The 18,569-nt window shown below is 47.2% G+C and overlaps 1 protein-coding gene across 3 annotated transcripts; it reads left to right on the top strand.

Moving 5' to 3' along the window:
* The first annotated feature begins 814 nt into the window (after positions 1–814).
* Positions 815–17,691, top strand: CCR9 (C-C motif chemokine receptor 9). Of its 3 annotated transcripts, none has more exons than XM_032647306.1 (3): positions 815–961; positions 7,120–7,164; positions 14,586–15,783. In XM_032647306.1, the coding sequence occupies exons 2-3, from the start codon at positions 7,144–7,146 to the stop codon at positions 15,672–15,674; spliced, it is 1,110 nt and encodes a 369-aa protein (XP_032503197.1). In that variant the 5' UTR covers positions 815–961; positions 7,120–7,143; the 3' UTR covers positions 15,675–15,783. The 3 variants fall into 3 exon arrangements, with proteins under 3 accessions (XP_032503197.1, XP_032503198.1, XP_032503199.1); XM_032647307.1 differs by having other exon boundaries at positions 870–961; positions 14,483–17,691; XM_032647308.1 differs by having other exon boundaries at positions 885–961; positions 14,086–17,691.
* Positions 17,692–18,569: the final 878 nt, after the last annotated feature.

Raw genomic sequence — 18,569 nt, 5'->3', positions numbered from 1 at the left:
TAACATGTATTTGTTTAGGCGTTCTCAAAATTTCACCTAAACACCCATGATTAATAAGATGAAATGCATCCTTGATGTTAATCCGTCTGATGGATAGTGGTCACATCAAAATAAAATCTTACTGTATTTGACCCCAGTTTTAAGGTGCTTCTGGTTCTCCAACACTCCCTGTATTCCCATATATGTGTCACATACATGACCTTCTAATAAAGGAGCGCCATTCGATGGAACTTTCAGAGGTGATGGGCCTGCTCTGCCTCTGTGCTGTCCACTACAGTAGCCACGGCTACACATGGCTGTCGAGCACCTGAAATGTGGCTAGTGTGACTAAGGAACCAGTCACATTTTAAGCAATTTAAATTAAAGAGGCACATGTGACCAACAGCTATGGCATTAGACAGCACAGCTGTAGGGGTTTAGGTATATCTAAGGCCAAAAGGGTTGCATCGGGATGCACAGTGCTGGTGATAACCCCATACAGGCCTGTTCAGACAACGCCACCCAAAGAGATCTTATAAAGGTACACACTTTAGCCTGCCAGAAAAGGCTGACCTCTCTGGATGGGACTCTCCATTTCCCCATTTCCTGAAAGTAGCCATGCTGTCTAGGAAAAGAAACTGTTCTCAGATGATCAATCTGTATGTGCGTCTTCAGAGAAGATGGTTTTCCTTAACCCAGCATTTCTCTGCTTTTCATTTCTGGTTGCAGATCACCGACTCAGCTGAGCGCTGGAAGCTGCAGCTGGTGACTCCCCTCTCCCCACCCTCCTGGCCACCCCACCAGTGACAGCACAGGCAGGGGTGGCCTGGCTTCCTTTCTGGTGTTTTCGTTGGGTAGCTGCCTGCTCAGAGCTCACAGAAGGCTTGCCCCTCGTCCCAGGCAGACGGCAGGCCAGCCCCTTCCCCAGACCCGGAGCTGGCGGGGTGGCCTCCTCCAGGAGCCTCACACGCTGCCCTCCACCGTGAGTATCGCCCTTCCTCCTCCTCCCCGTCCCAGTGTCACCCGTGTCCTCCGTTGTGTGCTGCCACGATGGCTTCTAAAACCCACTCGTTTGCTCAGTGGCCTTGAGAACCAGGCACTTGGCCAGAAGCTGCCACGGAGGCAGAGGTGAATCCGGTGGCGCCCTGGCCAGGCTTCCAGGACAGCCTCCCACCCACATGTGTGAAGCTTGGGTTCAAGGCAGTCTGTTCTGTGGTTTGGAGGGAGAAGCAGAAGGGGGGCACAGATGGCAAGAAGGTGGCCAGGGGCTGGGAAAGGGAAGCCCCGATGAGGTCCCTGGGTCTGAGGGACTGTCCCAGGGAGAGCATGCATTTCACTGCATTCTCTATAGCAGTGAAAAACTGGAAACAAGTGAACTTTGCACCGAAAGGTGACTGGTTAAATGAACTGTAGAGAATCCGGAGAGTGGAACACTTGGCAGCCACCCAATCTGGTGATACGGCCTCAAACTGAACTGGCATATAAAGTGGTCCATGAAAGACTGTTCCCTAGAGAGCAAGACAGAAAACGGTTTGTGCAGTCTGATTTCCTTTAAGAGTGTGTGTGTGGGGGTGCGTGTGTGTGAGATTGTGTTACAGAGAAAATGTCTGAAAGGTTGCATCTCACTAAATGAACAGTGGCTATCCTAGGAGAGAGGTGTTTGAGGGGTTTTTATTTTCTTCATTATATATGTTTGCTTTGGGGGGATTTTTTTTTTTTTTTTTTGGTTGCTGTTCATTGTGAATATACTCCTTTATAATCAGAAAAAGGCAAAGCCACCCTATTTTAAATGACTCATCAGTGACTACTGTTTTGTCCCGTCAACACACTCACCCTCTTTAGTTCTTAGTTGGCTCTTACTACTTGGATGCACTGCGGGGGAGCAGCCGCTGAGTGTGGGGCTGGGATGTGGGGCAGCCACCAGTGGGTGAGGCCTGCTTCTCCCTCCCCTCGCCCAACCAACCAAAGTTCACCTGCCATTTCAGCACCTGGAGTTTGACAGCCTCTTTTTTTTCCCAATATCTGTCCGTCTGTCCGGAAGCCCCCTCACATGCAACCCATTCACAGCCCCGAGCCCAGCACACTGCCTGAGGGGTGGGCACCTGACCCAGGCTGGGGCAGCAGATAGCCTGATAGACAGCTCAGAGTCCCTGCTTTCATGCAGGGTGAAAAAGGCAGAGCTTCCAAACAAACAAAAAAGCGAGAGGTGATCCAACCTCCCTGCACAAAGTCGGACAAAGATCAAAGTCAGGACCTGACTTCCTGACTCATTTTAGTATCAATATCCAATTTGCTGGGGCTACTACGAGCAACTCCATGCTGATTTTCATGTTGGTTACTTTTAAGGACAGCAGAGAATAGAAAAATATGGTTAGATATTAATGGACTCCAGGCTAACTTTTTAATAGCCACTTTCCACTCTCGGAGACTTAACAACTCCCTACCTCTAAGGACCCTGCACATACCTTCTGCTTTCTGGCGTTCATGCCTTTGTAGATATGTTTTGTGTTTCCTTGCCCTGGAGTCATGTTCTGTCCCCTCACTGCATGTCCCCACACTCTCCAGCCTGCAAGGGCCAGCAAAAAATGTTGCCTCCTCAATGAAGCCCTCCTGGATTTTCCCCAGCGCCAGAGACCCAGCTTCCTTCTCCCAATTCCCAAATCGTCTCATAGCATTTCCCATTATTGGTATTTGCAGCCATGATGTATTCATTGTACTTGAATGTGAGCTTCTTGAGGACATGGATCATGTCTTTACAGTGTTTAAGCCAAGCAAGTGTATCTGGTGTCAAGTAAGCTGTGGGATGAAGACTGCTCCCTCACTGTTGCAGAGTTCTCTGCATTCCGCTAAGAGCCTTAATGCACAGCATTGCACTTGACCCTCGAAACAAGCCCTTGGAGTAGGCTGGGCTATCACGTGCATTTTCCAGAGGAGGAAACCAAGGCTGGGGGAGGGCAGGTCGCTCCTTGCTGAGGTCCCACAGGCAGCAAAGGATGGACCAAGGAGCAGATGGCGGCCAGTGTGCTACCCCCACCTCACCCCACTGGGCTTCGAGACACAAGCGGGCTTTCAGATTAGGCAGCTGCACTGCCCTGGATGAGGCCACACCGAGCGGCAAGGGGAGAGATTTGGGGCGGCACTGAGTCCAAAGCTCGTGTTCTCCCAACAGACAGTTGAGAGGTTCCTTGCTTTCAGTGTGTTTTGTCACATGTGGGGTTTTCCCCGTTTTTCTCTCCTTCTCAGGGGCGAGAAGAAAATGAAATCAAGCTCTGAGACTCTGCAGTTTGTGGAATAAAATAGACAAAAAGTATTCTGACAAAGAGAAGAGAGGAATAGATGAAAAGGCTCTCAGCGGTGTCTTTAGGTGGTGGGTCCACGGAGGAATATATTTCGTTTTTAGTTTTACTCTCGGGCTCTCTCCAAATCTTCTATGAGCCAGAAACACTTTTATAATGGAAGGAAGAAAAACCTTTATAAAAAGCTAGTGTAGGATTCCAAAGCTGCAAAAAGTAGCCTGAGCAAGTTACTTGCTAGATTTGCTCTTCCAGAGCTGCTTCCCAGGCCAGCTGGAGGAGGCTACAAGTTCCTCCTTTGGACAAGTTTTGCAAACAGGTGTACAGAATGGAATAGCACTAGGGCTTCTTTTTTTGTTTTTTTAAAGCTGACAAGTTATTTTTATGATAGCCCTTACAATAGAATGTCGTGCACAAAGTAAAATATTTAAATAGTTTACAAAACCTAAAGGAAAAAATGAAAGTCTCACTTTCCACTGGTCATCCTTGTTCAAGCTCCTTCCAGAGAACGTCTTAGAACTGATCAGCTGTGAAGTGTATAACCTTTTATATACTTCTAAAAAGATCATGCATCGTAAGCTTCTACACCTTGCATTTTTACCTATAATAATCTTGCTGACCTCTTTGTATCAGAGTGGGGTCTATTTTATTCTACGTCTTGACTACATGTGGTTTACTGAACGGATGTATCAGAATATTAACTATTGCTAGATACGTAGGTTGTTTCTAGTTTGTTGGTTCTACAAAAAAAAAAAAAAATGCTGCAACATATATGCCTGTATATGCATCTTTATGTTCTCTGTGCGACTACGAGGAGGACGTGTTTTCAGCAGATAAACTGCTGAGTCAGAGCTGTTGTGCTTTGTATGTTTTGAAAGATATGGCTTAACCCTCCAAGAAGGTCACAATGATTTACACTCCCCACTGCCGAGTGGAGGCTTTTCCCCCAAACTCTTACCAACATCATTACCATCAATCCTTATTTTCAACCTATAACTATAACCAAAGCCATTCTTTCATGTGGCTTCCTCCTTTGGGCATTTGTTTTCTCAGATATTATCTAGTTAACATTCAGTCTCTTCATGCAAGTTAAAAGGAAATGACATAAGCCACAGGTACTAGAAATATATGAAGTGTTTTCTAACAAATGTCTCAAAAACCATCTCCCTATTACCCAAGCTGTATTAAAATTAAATTAGCTGAGTTGAGATCTTTCAAACTTAACTGGGCAATTTTTTACAAAGATTTTATTGTTTTAGAGCATGATTCAGAAAAAAAAAAAACAGAGAGAACAATAAAGTCAATGGGGCAATATGTAATTTGGGGGGAGAGGCTTTGAGATGAAGTAAATTCCTCATCAAACATTCAGCCACTAATTTCATCATCCATTGGTGATTCTCGTATTACGTTATTCATTCTGTACTTATTAGCTGGCACCATAAGAGGATATTACTTTTCTCATGTATTTACTCATTTATTTTCATCAGTATGGATTCATGGATCTTCATTTAATTGAATGTGCTATAAAGACTGCTATCATTATTTAATTTGATGCTTAAATTGCCTCAGATTTGGCTAGTGGAACCCCATCAAGTTGGCGCCTATGTCCTTAGACAAGTCCTCACGGTCTCTGAACACTTGCCTTCTGTGGCAAAAATCAGTCCCAGGTTCATCTTACAGTTTCCCTGCCCTAACTCTGGAATCAGACATTTCTCCAAGGAATCCTGGTTTCTTGGCAGGGAGAAAGGTATTTAGAAACCCAGATCTGGGCACTAGAAGGTCATTCTACTGTGTGTCATGGCTTTTAGGTCCTCTCAGCAGACACAGCCAGGAAATATGCTCAAATACATAGCACGTGTCCACACAAATTTATCTATCTATCTACCTATCTATCTATCTATCATCTATCTATCATCATCATCTGTCTAATCTCATCTAACCCTAAAATACATGAGTTCATACTGAGCCCTCAATTCCCACACAACAGCACAAGGCACTCCAAGGCACTGTGGAGAAGCCACTGGCAGGAAGGTTGCAGGGAGGAAGTTCTGGCCGCCTTTCTCCTGGCCTGCTAATGGCCAGATATGACTCTGAAGAGGGACGAAAACAAAGTTTTCATCAGATCTTGCTGTTCTTCCTTTTTCTACTTTAACCACTTTATTGAGGTCCAGCTACAAACACTGCAAATATATGAAGTGCAGAACCTAAGTTCTGACATATGTATATAACTGTGAAACCATCACACAATCAATATAGTGAACATACTTATCACCCCAAAGGCTTCCTGGCGTGCTCTTATCCCCCTCCTGCCTTGCCCCGTCCTCCCCTTCCCTCTCACCATGAAATTACTGATCTACTTTCTGTCATTACTGATTAGTTCACATTTTCTAGAATTTTTTGTAAGTAGAATCACACAGTATGTACTTTTTGGGGGTCTGACTTCTTTACTTAGCATAATTATTTACCCACGTTACTGTGTGTATCAGTAGCTGTTCCAATTCCATTGTATGGCTATTCCACAGTGACTTATCCATTAGCTATGCTTGAAGGACATTTGAGCTATTTCCAGTAGTTGGCTATTACAAATAAAGCTGCCATGAACATTCGTGTATCAGTCTTTGTGTGGATATAAGCTTGCATTTTTCTTAGGTAAATACTTAGGAGTGGGATGGTTAGATCACAGGGTGTATGTTTAACGGGTTTCCAGAGTGGTTGTCCCTCATGTTATGTTTTTAAAACGACTGCACTTTTAGAAAAGCAGGGACAGTTACAACGTGTTATGAAAAAAAAGCCCAACAGGTTAGGGTTGGATTTATGAAGGAGAATGTTTCCTTCCAGAAGCTTGGGGTGCGCTGAACATGTTTCTTGGAAATATGGGCACAGACCCCTTCCTTGAAGGGAGCCAAGCTGTTGTTCCCTTGGTCACAGAGGGGTGGGTTTTGCAGAGATTCAAAACACAGGAAAACAATAGCTGAGATTTATCTCAGCTCGGAGGCCCTTTGCATTAGACAAATACCTTTTCTTTGGTAAACAAACCAAAGAAAAGGACTTCCTTTTCCTGCTGGAGTTGGGGTACAAAGTAAATAGGCCCTGAATTTGTAAACAGAGCACACAGGTAGGTGCTGGGGCACGGGGCCTCTCCTGGAGAGGGACTGATACTGACAGATGCCACCTCACTCCTGTGTCCTTGCCACCCGGTTACCCAGAGGCCCCTCCCCAGCAGTCAGCCCAGCACATTCTTAAGTCACTGCTGTCCTGCCATCTTCTGGAGTCCCTTGGTGGATAAAATGGGGGTAGGTGGCACCTGATAGAGAAGTTGAGTCAAGAGAAAAAGGGCTAAGATTAAAAGGACGTGCTGGGGGCTTCCCTGGTGGCTCAGTGGTTGAGAGTCCGCCTGCCGATGCAGGGGACGCAGGTTCGTGCCCCGGTCCGGGAAGATCCCACATGCCGCCGAGCGGCTGGGCCCGTGAGCCATGGCCGCTGAGCCTGCATGTCCGGAGCCTGTGCTCTGCAATGGGAGAGGCCACAACAGTGAGTGGCCTGTGTACCGCAAAAAACAAAAAAACAAACAAAAAAAAGGACGTGCTGGGAAGATGTCAAAGCCACACAGGGCACTCAAAGGAGAGGTTTCTTTCATTTCTAGGTTAACAACCAAGATGATACTGAAATCTAGACTTGACTTGAAATCTATTTGACTTGACATCAGTATAACATGGACTCTAACTCTTGCTTGGGATTTTTTTTTTTCTCCATGAGAACAAACAGATTTAATGCTTAATCTCCATCTTTAGGTACTTGTTACTGTTAAGAGCCAGGCCTCTTTTTGATTTTTGCCCTCTCTTTCTAGAAGCAAGCTTGCATCTGACCCACCATGGTCCCCACAGAAGTCACAGTGAGTACAGCTACGCCCCTTGGGTTCCTCAAAATGCACTCTATTTGGGGGCCTCTTTTCAGGGAGTGGGAAGGAATCTATTGTGGTGGAAGGATTTCTCTGTGGTTTCCCAGGGTAAGAGCTCTGCTGAGCAGTGCCCAGGACAGGCGGTCGATGCCCAGCACAGCGGGCTCTGCAAACGCGAAGCGCTAGAAGAGCTTTGGGGTATGTGGGAGGACAGAGGAAAATGCTATTTTAGATTTTACTAATAGGTGAGGATTATATGATCTTTAGGATGTCTTTGTCCCATGTGTCTGTTCTGAAACTCAGACAAAAGAGGACAAGAGAGAATCCATTTAGTTTGTTTTTAAAAGGCCCACGGTGGGCATGTTAGTTTTGTTTCTTACATGACATTATGTAGCCTTTACAAAAAACACATAATGATATATATTTCTCTGAAAGAGGAAAAGAGGCCAACAAAAATGAGTGAGTAAAATCATCAGAGAATTGTTTGTGATTTTATAGTCAAATGTAATTAATTATAGAATCAAATCAAATTCCTATGCTTTTGTTATATTCATAAATGCTCACAAAAATATATAAAGGTTTTAATTTTGCTTTTCTCAAAGTAAGAACCTGGATTTTACATGTAGGTATTGAATCAAACCTTAATGGAGCTGACAAACTGTCCCTCACAGTACACTGTAGGTTCCCACCATCTGTGGAGATTGGTGGTTGCCACCCACCCCTGATGTCCAAAAAGTTATTTATCATATGCTAATGATATTTAGTATTGCATACGTCATTGCATATCCTGTAACAACAAGACAATTATTTTGGACCTGGTGAAGTAACGAGGTCAGTCTCTATTTTTCTAACCAGAATTAGACCCTTAGTTTCTCCTGAGTTAGAATTTGCTCTTCATCCCTGATGCTGGAAACGGGGCTGACACTGTCAGTCATCGGGTTTTATCCTCTGGAATTCTGGAAGATATCCAGACTGCAAGGCAGCTCCAGAGAGGAAGAAAAATGCACCCCAGTAATGACCTTTTGTGGTCAAGAGGTGTCCAGCACCACCTACATGGGGACAAGATGGGACCTCTGTAGCTACGACCCTGGGAAATAGCCACGACGTCCCTGTGGCCACCTTTCTGAGCACTGGCCATGTGCCAGTAACCAGCCAGGGTGCCACTTTCCTGCAGCCTCACGGTAAAGGCAGAGCCATGCTTACAGATGAGGAAACGAGCTGGGAGAAGGAACGGAAGGTTCCAGGTCTCGTGGCTAAAAGGAGGAGGAGCCCTGGAGGGTGCTCTCAGAGTCACGGCTTCCCTGGGTCCCCCACTGCGGGCAAATGTCAACACGCTGAGGTCCAAGCCTCACTGTGTGGAAGTCTCACTTCCTCGAAGGCGGGGACAGAGCACCTTGGGGCAGTGCCTGCCAACTCCCACGGCTCCCAACGCGTCCCTCCCTGCCTGTGTCCCGCCCCTCCCATTTGCTGCCTCTTGGCACTAAGGAGCAATGAAGGGCACAGCTTTTGCCCTCTACCCTGGCCTCTCCCCAGAGGTGGGAATGAGGGGCCTGGGGCTGGGGGAAGGTTTCCAGAGACAACGCGAGTCGGTGAGGGAGGTCCCGGAAAGCTCTGGAGACCTTCTTCCTGCTCCAGGACCAGCACGACGTTCACTGCCTGGGCTGCTGCTTCTGGGCCAAGGTTCTCCTGAGGGGAGGAGGACACACCTGCCCGGGCTCGGGGGCCGGGGCCTGTGGGGCAGAGCCTCGCTGGGGGCACCAGCGGGCAGCGCAGGCCCCTTGCCCGGCCGTGCACTGAGGTTTGCCCCTAGCATCAGGCAGCTCCCGGGCATCCTCTGGTGCCCAGAATCTTTCCGGGCTGGGGAGTGGGGAGGTAGGGCACCTGACGGCCACTCTGCTTGGGCTCCGTGAGGCCCAGCTCAGGTGCTGGGACCCAGATGCCGTGGCTCACGTTTGGAGTGGCCACTTTGACAACATCAGCACGTGGAGAGCTGGGCTTTGGGTCAGCAGGGATTAAAAGTGCCCCAGCTTGGGACTGAGGGGCTGGGGGATGGCTCTGGCCTTGACCCTCCCCCAGTGGCTGAGGGTTTGGGGCAGAACCTTCCATTCCTTGGGTCTGTCTCCTCCTCTCTTAAGATGGTCTCTAACATCTGAACATCATTCTAAAACCTGTTGAGCTTCCGAAAACATTTTCCAGAGCAGAAACAAAAGCCTACGTGAGGAGAAGGCAGCCCATTGCTGAGTTCCGGGCCGGCCACTGGGCATGCTGTGACACATTGTCTCGTCTACTTAGACCTATGACTACAATGCGCTTCTTTTCTTGATCAAAATGCTAAAAATCATCCAAAATAAATGATATAAATCCCCCAATTAAGTAGCCCCCTGGGAGTAACAGAGCCATCCCACGATGCCGCCCTGTCTAGGGCACCTCTGAGCTGTGGAGCTGCCGTCAGGGCTCTGCACGCAGATGGACCTCCCCTCCCGCCCCCACCCCCATCCCAGCCTCGGGCTTGACAGGCGAGGCCTGGTGCAGGAGCCATTGACCTTTCTAACGTTTTACTCCAATTCTATTTCCATCACCGAGGCGAATGGTGTCCTTTGGAAGTGGTTTCTTTGCCTGGCATGTACTCTGTGCTCAGTAAATATCTGTCGAATGAGTGAACAAATCACACTATTTATTGGCAAGGAACGAGAAATAGCTGTTTCTCAAGCCTAGGATGAGCATGCCATTTTCTTAGGCAGGCGGGGAATGAGATGGTGGCATTTTCACACAAACACCATCCTGGCCAGGTCTGGGTCCTGTCCATCCCAGCGAATCACCACTCCTCACACTGGAAGAAGATTCTAGATCTGGCTCAGACCTCTGCTCATGGGGGTCCACAGGCTCCGAATAGTGGTCTAGTTGGTAAAGACGTCATGTTTTTAAGAGTGTCTGAGAACACAGTTTGCTAAGAAATGCAAGAGAAACCTTAGGTAAGAAGATTTCTAGACATTCTAATTTGATGTGGAAGAGAATGGTCAGCCCCTTCAGAGAGCAGGCCCTGGACACTTCCGAGCAATAACGACACCATGTCTCACTCTGTCTCCACTGCCTGCCTCGTGTTCCATAACAGGCTTGAGGCACCTTACTGGGTGCGTACAACAGAATAGAAAAGAAAGGACATACCTTAAAACAGGGTCAGAGGAAATTGACAGAATAGGGAGAAAAGACCAAGAGAAGGAGTTAGAACTTGGGTTTTCAGCCTAAAGCTGTGCTGTCTGGTGAGGTAGCCACGAGCCACGTGGGGCCCGTGAGCACATGAAATGGGGCCACTCCAACTAAGATGCCCTGTGCGTGTAAAATGCACTCCATTCAAATATAATCTCCGCAACAAAAGGATGTAAAATATTTTGGTAACTTTTACATTGCTTATGTAACGAAAAAATATTTTAGACATACTAGATTCCAATAAAATACATTATTAAGGTGAATTCCACCTGTCTCTTCTTTACTTCTTTCACTTAGCTACTAGAAAATGCAAAAGTAACCCAGAGTTGCCTTATACTCCTATTGGACAGCAATGGTTGAAGGGTCTTATTTGGTTACTATAACTGGGCTACCAGTTTGACTGAGTTTCCCAATTAAAAAGGGAATCCTGATTAAGTCACAAAACTTATATGGTGCGTGAGCGAAAAGAAAAAAAAAACCTCACCTGTTCTTCAGGAGATACGAAAGCCTTTCTTCACTTCTCTTTTATATTTAAATGCCAAATAAATATCTAGGCTAGGTCTTGGTGAGTAGGACACAGAGCTATATGGACAGGCCCTTGGAGGTCCCCTCTCGGTGCAGAGGGTGGGCTCCACGGGGAGCTCCTTAGATGCCACCTCGATGCAGACCCCGGGGTAAACTCACGGCAGCTTGTGGGAAGTCATTCCACACAGTGCTCAGGCCAGGAGGCTCCAGCAGGTGCTCCTGGATGCACGCAGGAGCGTGTGGATTTCAGATCCTTACACTGATCTTCTCTCAAGATGTTCTGACCCAGACTTTGAAAACAGCCTTTGTGGGTAGCTTCTCCAGGAAGAGCAGTGTCTCTAGGATTCAGAGAGCAGGGAGGGAGGGAGGCATGGCTTGGCAACCTCAGAATTCCTCCCGGAAGCCAGGTGCCCCTCATCCGGAAGAGGGGCCCGTCCCTACCTGGAAGGTCAAGGATTAAATGTATGCATGTCCTGTACTCCGCACTGGGTCTGACGGTGCACTAGGTGCTCTGACAGTAGGGAATCAAATAAATTGGTAAATAATCGACGTTTACATTTGCTGGGAGATTTTCAAAGGATCCTTGGGTATTTACCTGTCAGGCATGGACCAAGCTATGAGTACAGGTCTCGATGCAGGTGGACAGTTTGTCCAGGCTCCCCCTAGCCTGGGACGTGAATTCTTCCTTTGTCATCCTCAAAAAGATGGCCAATGCTTTGAACTTGTAAGGATGATATAGGCTTACCTTGTAGCCTTGATAAAATTCACACAAACCCAGGTTTTTTGTGTGTAAATTCAGTCACCTTAAAATATGTCTGGGGAGTCCCTAACTAAATATAATTCTATGCTGAAGCACTGGGTCCTCCAACCCTCACCCAACAAGAAAACGTGCTCCGTGTGCTTCAAGCAGGACAGTGTCCCCACTCTGGGACACAGTCTTGGGGAGCGGTGGTCACAGGCTCATTTACCAGGCCATGGAGAAGGATGGGTCTCCCAGGACACTGGGACGGCTAGGGGTCCCCTCTGTGAGACCCTCTGTGCCACATCTGTGAATGGGAATGCTGTTTGCCTCCCTAACTCACAGCCTTGGGTGCAGGCTCAGGTGAGAGTCTATTAAATGTAAAAAGAAACACCCTCTACAAAGCAGTTTGACACTTACTCACTGTGTGGATTCACAGTTGACACCCGCTCATCTGCATGGTTTTACTGACTTTCCTCCAAAATGTCACCGTCCTAACTTCTTAAATCTCCAGTGATACTTTTGTGGGTCTCTGTGCTCTTCGTGTTCTTCCTTCCACCCGAAAGTTCTTTGTTTCCTCTCAAAGTCTACTCAAACCCCACATCTTAGGGGATGCCCTTCCCAGTGGGGCCACTGACGGTGCCTGGCTCCCATGTCCTGCTTTGGCAGAAGTGTCCTAGCATCTTCACTGAAATATGAGTCATCCGTAAGATCTGTCCTCCCAATGATCTGGGCTTGCAGACAACGGCCAAAGCTGGGAGGGGAATCTTTAAATGTACGCTGAGGATGGGTGAACCAGGCCTGGGGGGACGAATCACTTTCAAAATGGAGAGTTTTCCTCAGCTCTTCCCAGAAGCATTCCCAGCTGCTGGCTCCTGAAGAGCCAGCTCCTGGATCTGGCCCCCAGGGGTCTCTCTGCAATAGGACTTTCTCTTGGTCGCACACTAGAGGCGGATCAGGACCAGATTCAGGTTTTCCTAAATGCAGTCCAGGTTACCTTGGGCGTCCTCCTGGCACTTCCTGCCAGTCGGGGCCCAAACGGAACGGACCCATCACCTCAGCTCTCGGCATGAGCTTCAGAATTCAGGAGACCACAGCCTCCTGGAGTCTACTGCACCTTATCAGTCCACTCAGTGTGTCCTGATATCTTAATAAGCACTCAGTAAACACACACACACACACACACACACACACACGACAGGTTCCATGCTCATGTAAAATTAGGAAACATTATTAAACAAAGTTCAACAGATTCTGAAGGACTTCTCAGAGCCTTTACTATGCGATCATGCAGTTAAAATAAAAGAAGCTCAGCAGGACTTCTCAGAGCCTTTAATATGCTCACGATTATTGTGAATTTCAAAGAAGGTGATACAGTAAGCAGAGATTCTCAACTATTGAACTACTAGTGTTCCACCCAAAACATGGTTTGGGAAATGCTGGTTGAAACTATTAGAAATAGATGGAGATGATAATGTGTGTAGAAGGGGAACTCCCAGCTAAAAGACAACTGGCAGAAGATGTTTTATTATTTCAACATGAATAGTTTAATACATAAACGAAATATTTTTACTTAAATATTTATTGGCATTAAATATTTAAAACAAAATGAAAACCTAGTGGGGATCTGAGGTTACTTCTAGTCCAAATGCTTCTAGATGAACTGAACAACTGCTGCATTTCCGGAGCAGAAATGAAGGGAGAGATGAGATTTGGCAAGGCATGTGCCTTGGGGCAAGGGAACGAGAGCTAGTGGTCCCTGGCAGGATTGGGGGCCCTAATGGGGGCCCTAATGGGGGCCCTAGGAGGGGGGTGCTGGTGGGAAGTGAGAGCATGTGAGAATTTGTAAGTGGAGGCGTTGGAACATGTCAGATGCGGGACCGAGTTTCCCCTCCACCAGGCAAACCTCTCCTCCATTCCCTCCATCCCAGGCTTGACTCAAGGGCTCCATCTCCAGCCTTTATTTCCTCTTCCCCCAGCAGGGGTTCTAGGAAGGCTTCTGAGCCAGGAACCCATTGAAGCTGTAATGAGGGGTGTGTGTGCGTGTGCGAGCACATGTGCGTACACATCATGAGGGTGTGTGCACACGTGTCTGAATGTGTGCATATATGTACACGTGAGTATGTATATTAGTGTAGGCATGTTTGTGTGCACGTGTGTTTGTAAATGTGTGTGTGTGTGCTTGTGAGGGCTGGTTTCATGGGTGTGTTGCACACACCCATGCTGCACACTTCATGCTTAGAAGTGTCACTTGCTTGATTTAATGCTCTGCTATCTTGAAATTCTTAACACATTTTGAACAAGGGACCCTGAAATCACGTAGTCTGTCCTGGTTCTTGTGTATGTGCATGTATGTGAGAGTGTATGAATATGTGTGTGTGTGTTCATGTGTGTGCACGTGTGTAAGTGGGTGCACGTGTGACTCTTTGGTGCTTCTCCAACAGAGGATCCACAGCTTTCAGAAGACTCAGGGGAACCTGGACCCAGAAAAGTTTAAAAGCCTCTGAGGACCTTTTTGGGAGGGTAGAGAGAAGGGACAGTCAGAACCATTCACTTAGTTTGATAAAAGTCCGCCCACCAGTGGTCCCAGACCCTCTTTCCCACGCCGTCAGAGCATCTGTCATGCAGCCTGTGACTGTTCCTTTGCTTGAGTGTCTCCTCCCAGAGTAGGTAAGTTCCATGAGAGCAGGAACCATGTCTGACTCTCCAGCATGTAGCCAGTACCTACCATGTCGTAGGTGCTCAACAAACATTTGTTGAGTAAATAAATCATTTACAATCCAAGCAGATGCTCTCAGAATTCCTACTTCCTACACATACATTTCTTTTGTCTTATCACAGACTTTGGGAATGGAAGGTTCAAGGGCTCCATGCCTCTGCCATCATGAGATAGAACCTCCAAAAGCATGCCCTTGACCCGGTGCCGTCCTGTGTCTCCTTGCAGAGCCTGATCCCTAACATGTCAGATGACTATAGCTATGACACCACGTCTTCCATGGAAGATTACGGGAACTTCAACATCACTGACTTATTCTGTAAGAAAAACCACGTCAGGCAGTTCGCAAGCTACTTCCTTCCACCCTTTTACTGGCTCGTGTTCATCGTGGGGGCCTTGGGCAACAGTCTGGTCATCCTTGTCTACTGGTACTGCACGAGGGTGAAGACCATGACCGACATGTTCCTTTTGAATTTGGCAATCGCTGACCTTCTCTTTCTCGTCACCCTTCCCTTCTGGGCCATTGCCGCCGCCGACCAGTGGAAATTCCAGACCTTCATGTGCAAAGTGGTCAACAGCACGTACAAGATGAACTTCTACAGTTGTGTGCTGCTGATCACGTGCATCAGTGTGGACAGGTACATCGCCATTGCTCAGGCCATGAGAGCGCAGATGTGGAGGCAGAAAAGGCTTCTGTACAGCAAAATGGTCTGCTTTACTGTCTGGGTGATGGCGGCCGCGCTCTGCGTCCCAGAACTCCTGTACAGCCAAGTCAAGAAGGAGTATGGGATCGCTATCTGCACCATGGTTTACCCCAGTGACGAGAGTACCAAACTGAAGTCGGCTGTCTTGACTCTGAAAGTCATCCTGGGGTTCTTCCTCCCTTTTGTGGTCATGGCTTGCTGCTACACCATCATCATTCACACCCTGATACAAGCCAAGAAGTCATCCAAGCACAAGGCCCTGAAGGTGACCGTCACTGTGCTCACTGTCTTCATCCTCTCTCAGTTCCCCCATAACTGCGTTCTGCTGGTGCAGACCATCGACGCCTACAGCACGTTCATCTCCAGCTGTGCTGTCTCCACCAACGTCGACATCAGCTTCCAGGTCACTCAAACCATCGCCTTTCTCCACAGTTGCCTCAACCCTGTTCTCTACGTTTTTGTGGGTGAGAGGTTCCGCCGGGATCTTGTGAAGACCCTAAAGAACTTGGGTTGCATCAGCCAGGCTCAGTGGGTTTCATTTACAAGGAGAGAAGGAAGCCTGAAGCTGTCATCTGTGTTGCTGGAGACAACCTCAGGAGCTCTCTCCCTCTGAGGGATCTTCTCCCTGAGGTGGATGGTCCTTTTGGAAGTAACAAGAAATACAGCTACGGCTTCCCTTACTGGTAGGGCCAAAGGGAAAGCAGAGAAGGAAAAGGAAGTGAAAAAAAGGAAATAAAAAACTCAGAAAGGGATGAATTTGAATACCATTATACTTTTCGTCAGGATTTGCCAAGCCAGAGTCTTCAAAATTGACTGGCCATCCCAGGGGGCTGCTGATTGGCTCCTGGCTGCCATACCTGCAGTTTTCAAAGGAGGACTAAGGAGCAGCATTGCAAGCCTCCCTGGCTTTGCCACTTGCCTGAGCGTTAATGCAGCTGACCTCTGGAGGAGGCTTTGATTTCTCAGTGCACGGTGAATTGCTGTGCCTTCAGTTCTGATGCCACCCCTTCCAAAAGAAGACACAGAAGCACTGGCCACTGCCATAGTCCACAAATGCACAAGGCTTCATGAAAACTCCCATCTTCGGAGAATTTCTACCCTGGTTTGGGGGGCTGATACCCATGCCAGGTCTTAGAGATTCCTGCTCTAGAATCTTTCCAAACACCCTCAGATCTAATGCCCTTCTGGTCTCCTTGATCTGTTTTGGGCCAGTGAAGGTCCTTGTTCCTGTTCTGAAGCTATCTGCAGCACTGGTCAGTAAGGCCCTGGGTAACTGACCATACCGGCACGTCAGCCGGATTCTGTTGGTTTCCAACCCACTTCCGCCAGAGGTTCTGTGATTTCACACCTGGCTGCCACATTGATCCGAGCAAGGATTCAGCTCGTCCAGTGGTGTCATGGAAGTGGTCCTCTCAGCCCGTGCACGGAGACTAAGAACCTCGGATCGTGGGAACCGGCTCCATTATGGGCTCACTGTGTTGAGTGGCTTGTGTGATGATCCACTCTATCTGCTCCCTATAAAATGGGTTGGTCCTATTTGCCCTTTTGTTTCTGAGGCCACTGCAAGGATATCTGCTTCCGTGCTTCTCTTCTTCATACTGTATAATGCTAATGTGTTAAAAAAAAAAGCTTTCAACTTAGAGATTAGGCTGAAAAAAAAGTTAACAGAATTCACCTTTGCTCTGTGTCTTTCTTTTAACTATTCGGCAAATTTATCACATTTAAAACTTTCATTTATTAGAAAAGTGCTTTTTAAATGACTGTTTAAATACATCCGTTACTTTTCACTTTCTTCACCCTGTCTGTATATTTTAAATGTGTACAATTAGAGATCAGATAGCCGTATTAGAGTGTGAAGAATAAGAGGCTAGGATAGGGAAATAACATTTCCAAAATACCATAAAATCACCTTCGCTGACCAATTTTTAATTTCTCCTCTGTTCAAACTTATCTTCCAAGTTTTTCCAGGTCAGTCCAGTGGAATCTCCAAGAAGGACAATTACAGCAGCACCATAAACCATACCAGCTTTGCCACTTGCTCCCGAGGAAGCATCTCCTTTTCCCAGCAGGCTGTGAACTGCTGTGGTTTCAGTTCCAAGGCCATCCCTTCCAAAGGGGACACAAAAGCTCTAGGCTCTGCCATGGTGTCCATCTTCTCCCCACCCACTTCTAAACTACATGTTAGTGAGAAATAAAGTGAGCAGAAAGTGGGCAGCAACCAGGGGGAGCAAAGGGTAATACAAAGGCTGCGCCAACCCACCCCGAGTGCGGGCAGTTGGTGGCAAATAAGCATTGGCCTGGGACCAGCACATCAACATGGGTCCCGGCACAAGAAGAACGGCCTACAGTCAAAGGGAAGGATGGCCTCCCCAAGGCAGTCTATGGACGGAGCTGTCTATATGGCCACCGTTTCCAGGAGGAGACCCAGATAACCTCTGAGGAACCTAGAACAAGCAATAGGCATGGGCCGAACCTAAATAACACTGGGCAGTTAAGTGGAAGAACTCAACTGAGTTTGGCTCTTCCATCCCACGCTGTTTTTTGTTTGTTTGTTTGTTTTTGTTTTATACAGCAGGTTCTTATTTGTTATCTATTGTATACATATTAGTGTGTACATGTCAATCCTAATCTCCCAATTCATCACACCACCTCCCCCTGTGCTTTGCCCCCTTGGTGTCCATACATTTGTTCTCTACACCTGTGTTTCTATTTCTGCCTTGCAAACTGGTTCATCTGTACCATTTTTTTAGATTCCACATATATGCGTTAATATACGATACCTGTTTTTCTCTTTCTGACTTACTTCACTCTGTATGACAGTCTCTAGGTCCATCCATGTCTCTACAAATGACCCAATTTTGTTCCTTTTTATGGCCGAGTGATATTCCATTGTATATACGTACCACATCTTCTTTATCCATTTGTCTGTCAATGGGCATTCAGGTTGCTTCCATGACCTGGCTATTGTAAATAGCACTGCAATGAACATTGGGGTGCATGTGTCTTTTTGAATTACGGTTCTCTCTGGATATATGCCCAGTAGTGGGATTGCTGAGTCATATGGTAATTCTATTTTTAGTTTTTTAAGGAACCTCCATAATGTTCTCCATAGTGGCTGTATCAATTTACATTCCCACCAACAGTGCAAGAGGGTTCCCTTTTCTCCACACCCTCTCCAGCACTTATTGTTTGTAGATTTTCTGATGACGCCCCTTCTAACCGGCGTGAGGTGATACCTCATTGTAGTTTTGATTTGCATTTCTCTAATAATTAGTGATGTTGAGCAGCTTTTCATGTGCTTCTTGGCCATCTGTATGTCTTTGGAGAAATGTCTATTTAGGTCTTCGGCCCAATTTTTTTTTTTTTTTTTGCGGTACGCGGGCCTCTCACTGTTGTGGCCTCTCCTGTTGCGGAGCACAGGCTCTCGACGCGCAGGTTCAGCAGTGCCGCTCCACGGCATGTGGGATCTTCCCGGGCCGCGGCACGAACCCGTGTCCACTGCATCGGC

Source organism: Phocoena sinus, chromosome 11 (genome assembly GCF_008692025.1).
Source record: "Phocoena sinus isolate mPhoSin1 chromosome 11, mPhoSin1.pri, whole genome shotgun sequence".
NCBI lineage: Eukaryota > Metazoa > Chordata > Mammalia > Artiodactyla > Phocoenidae > Phocoena > Phocoena sinus.
The sequence above is the reverse complement of the archived record's forward strand: the minus strand, read 5'-3'. Positions and strand labels throughout refer to the sequence as shown.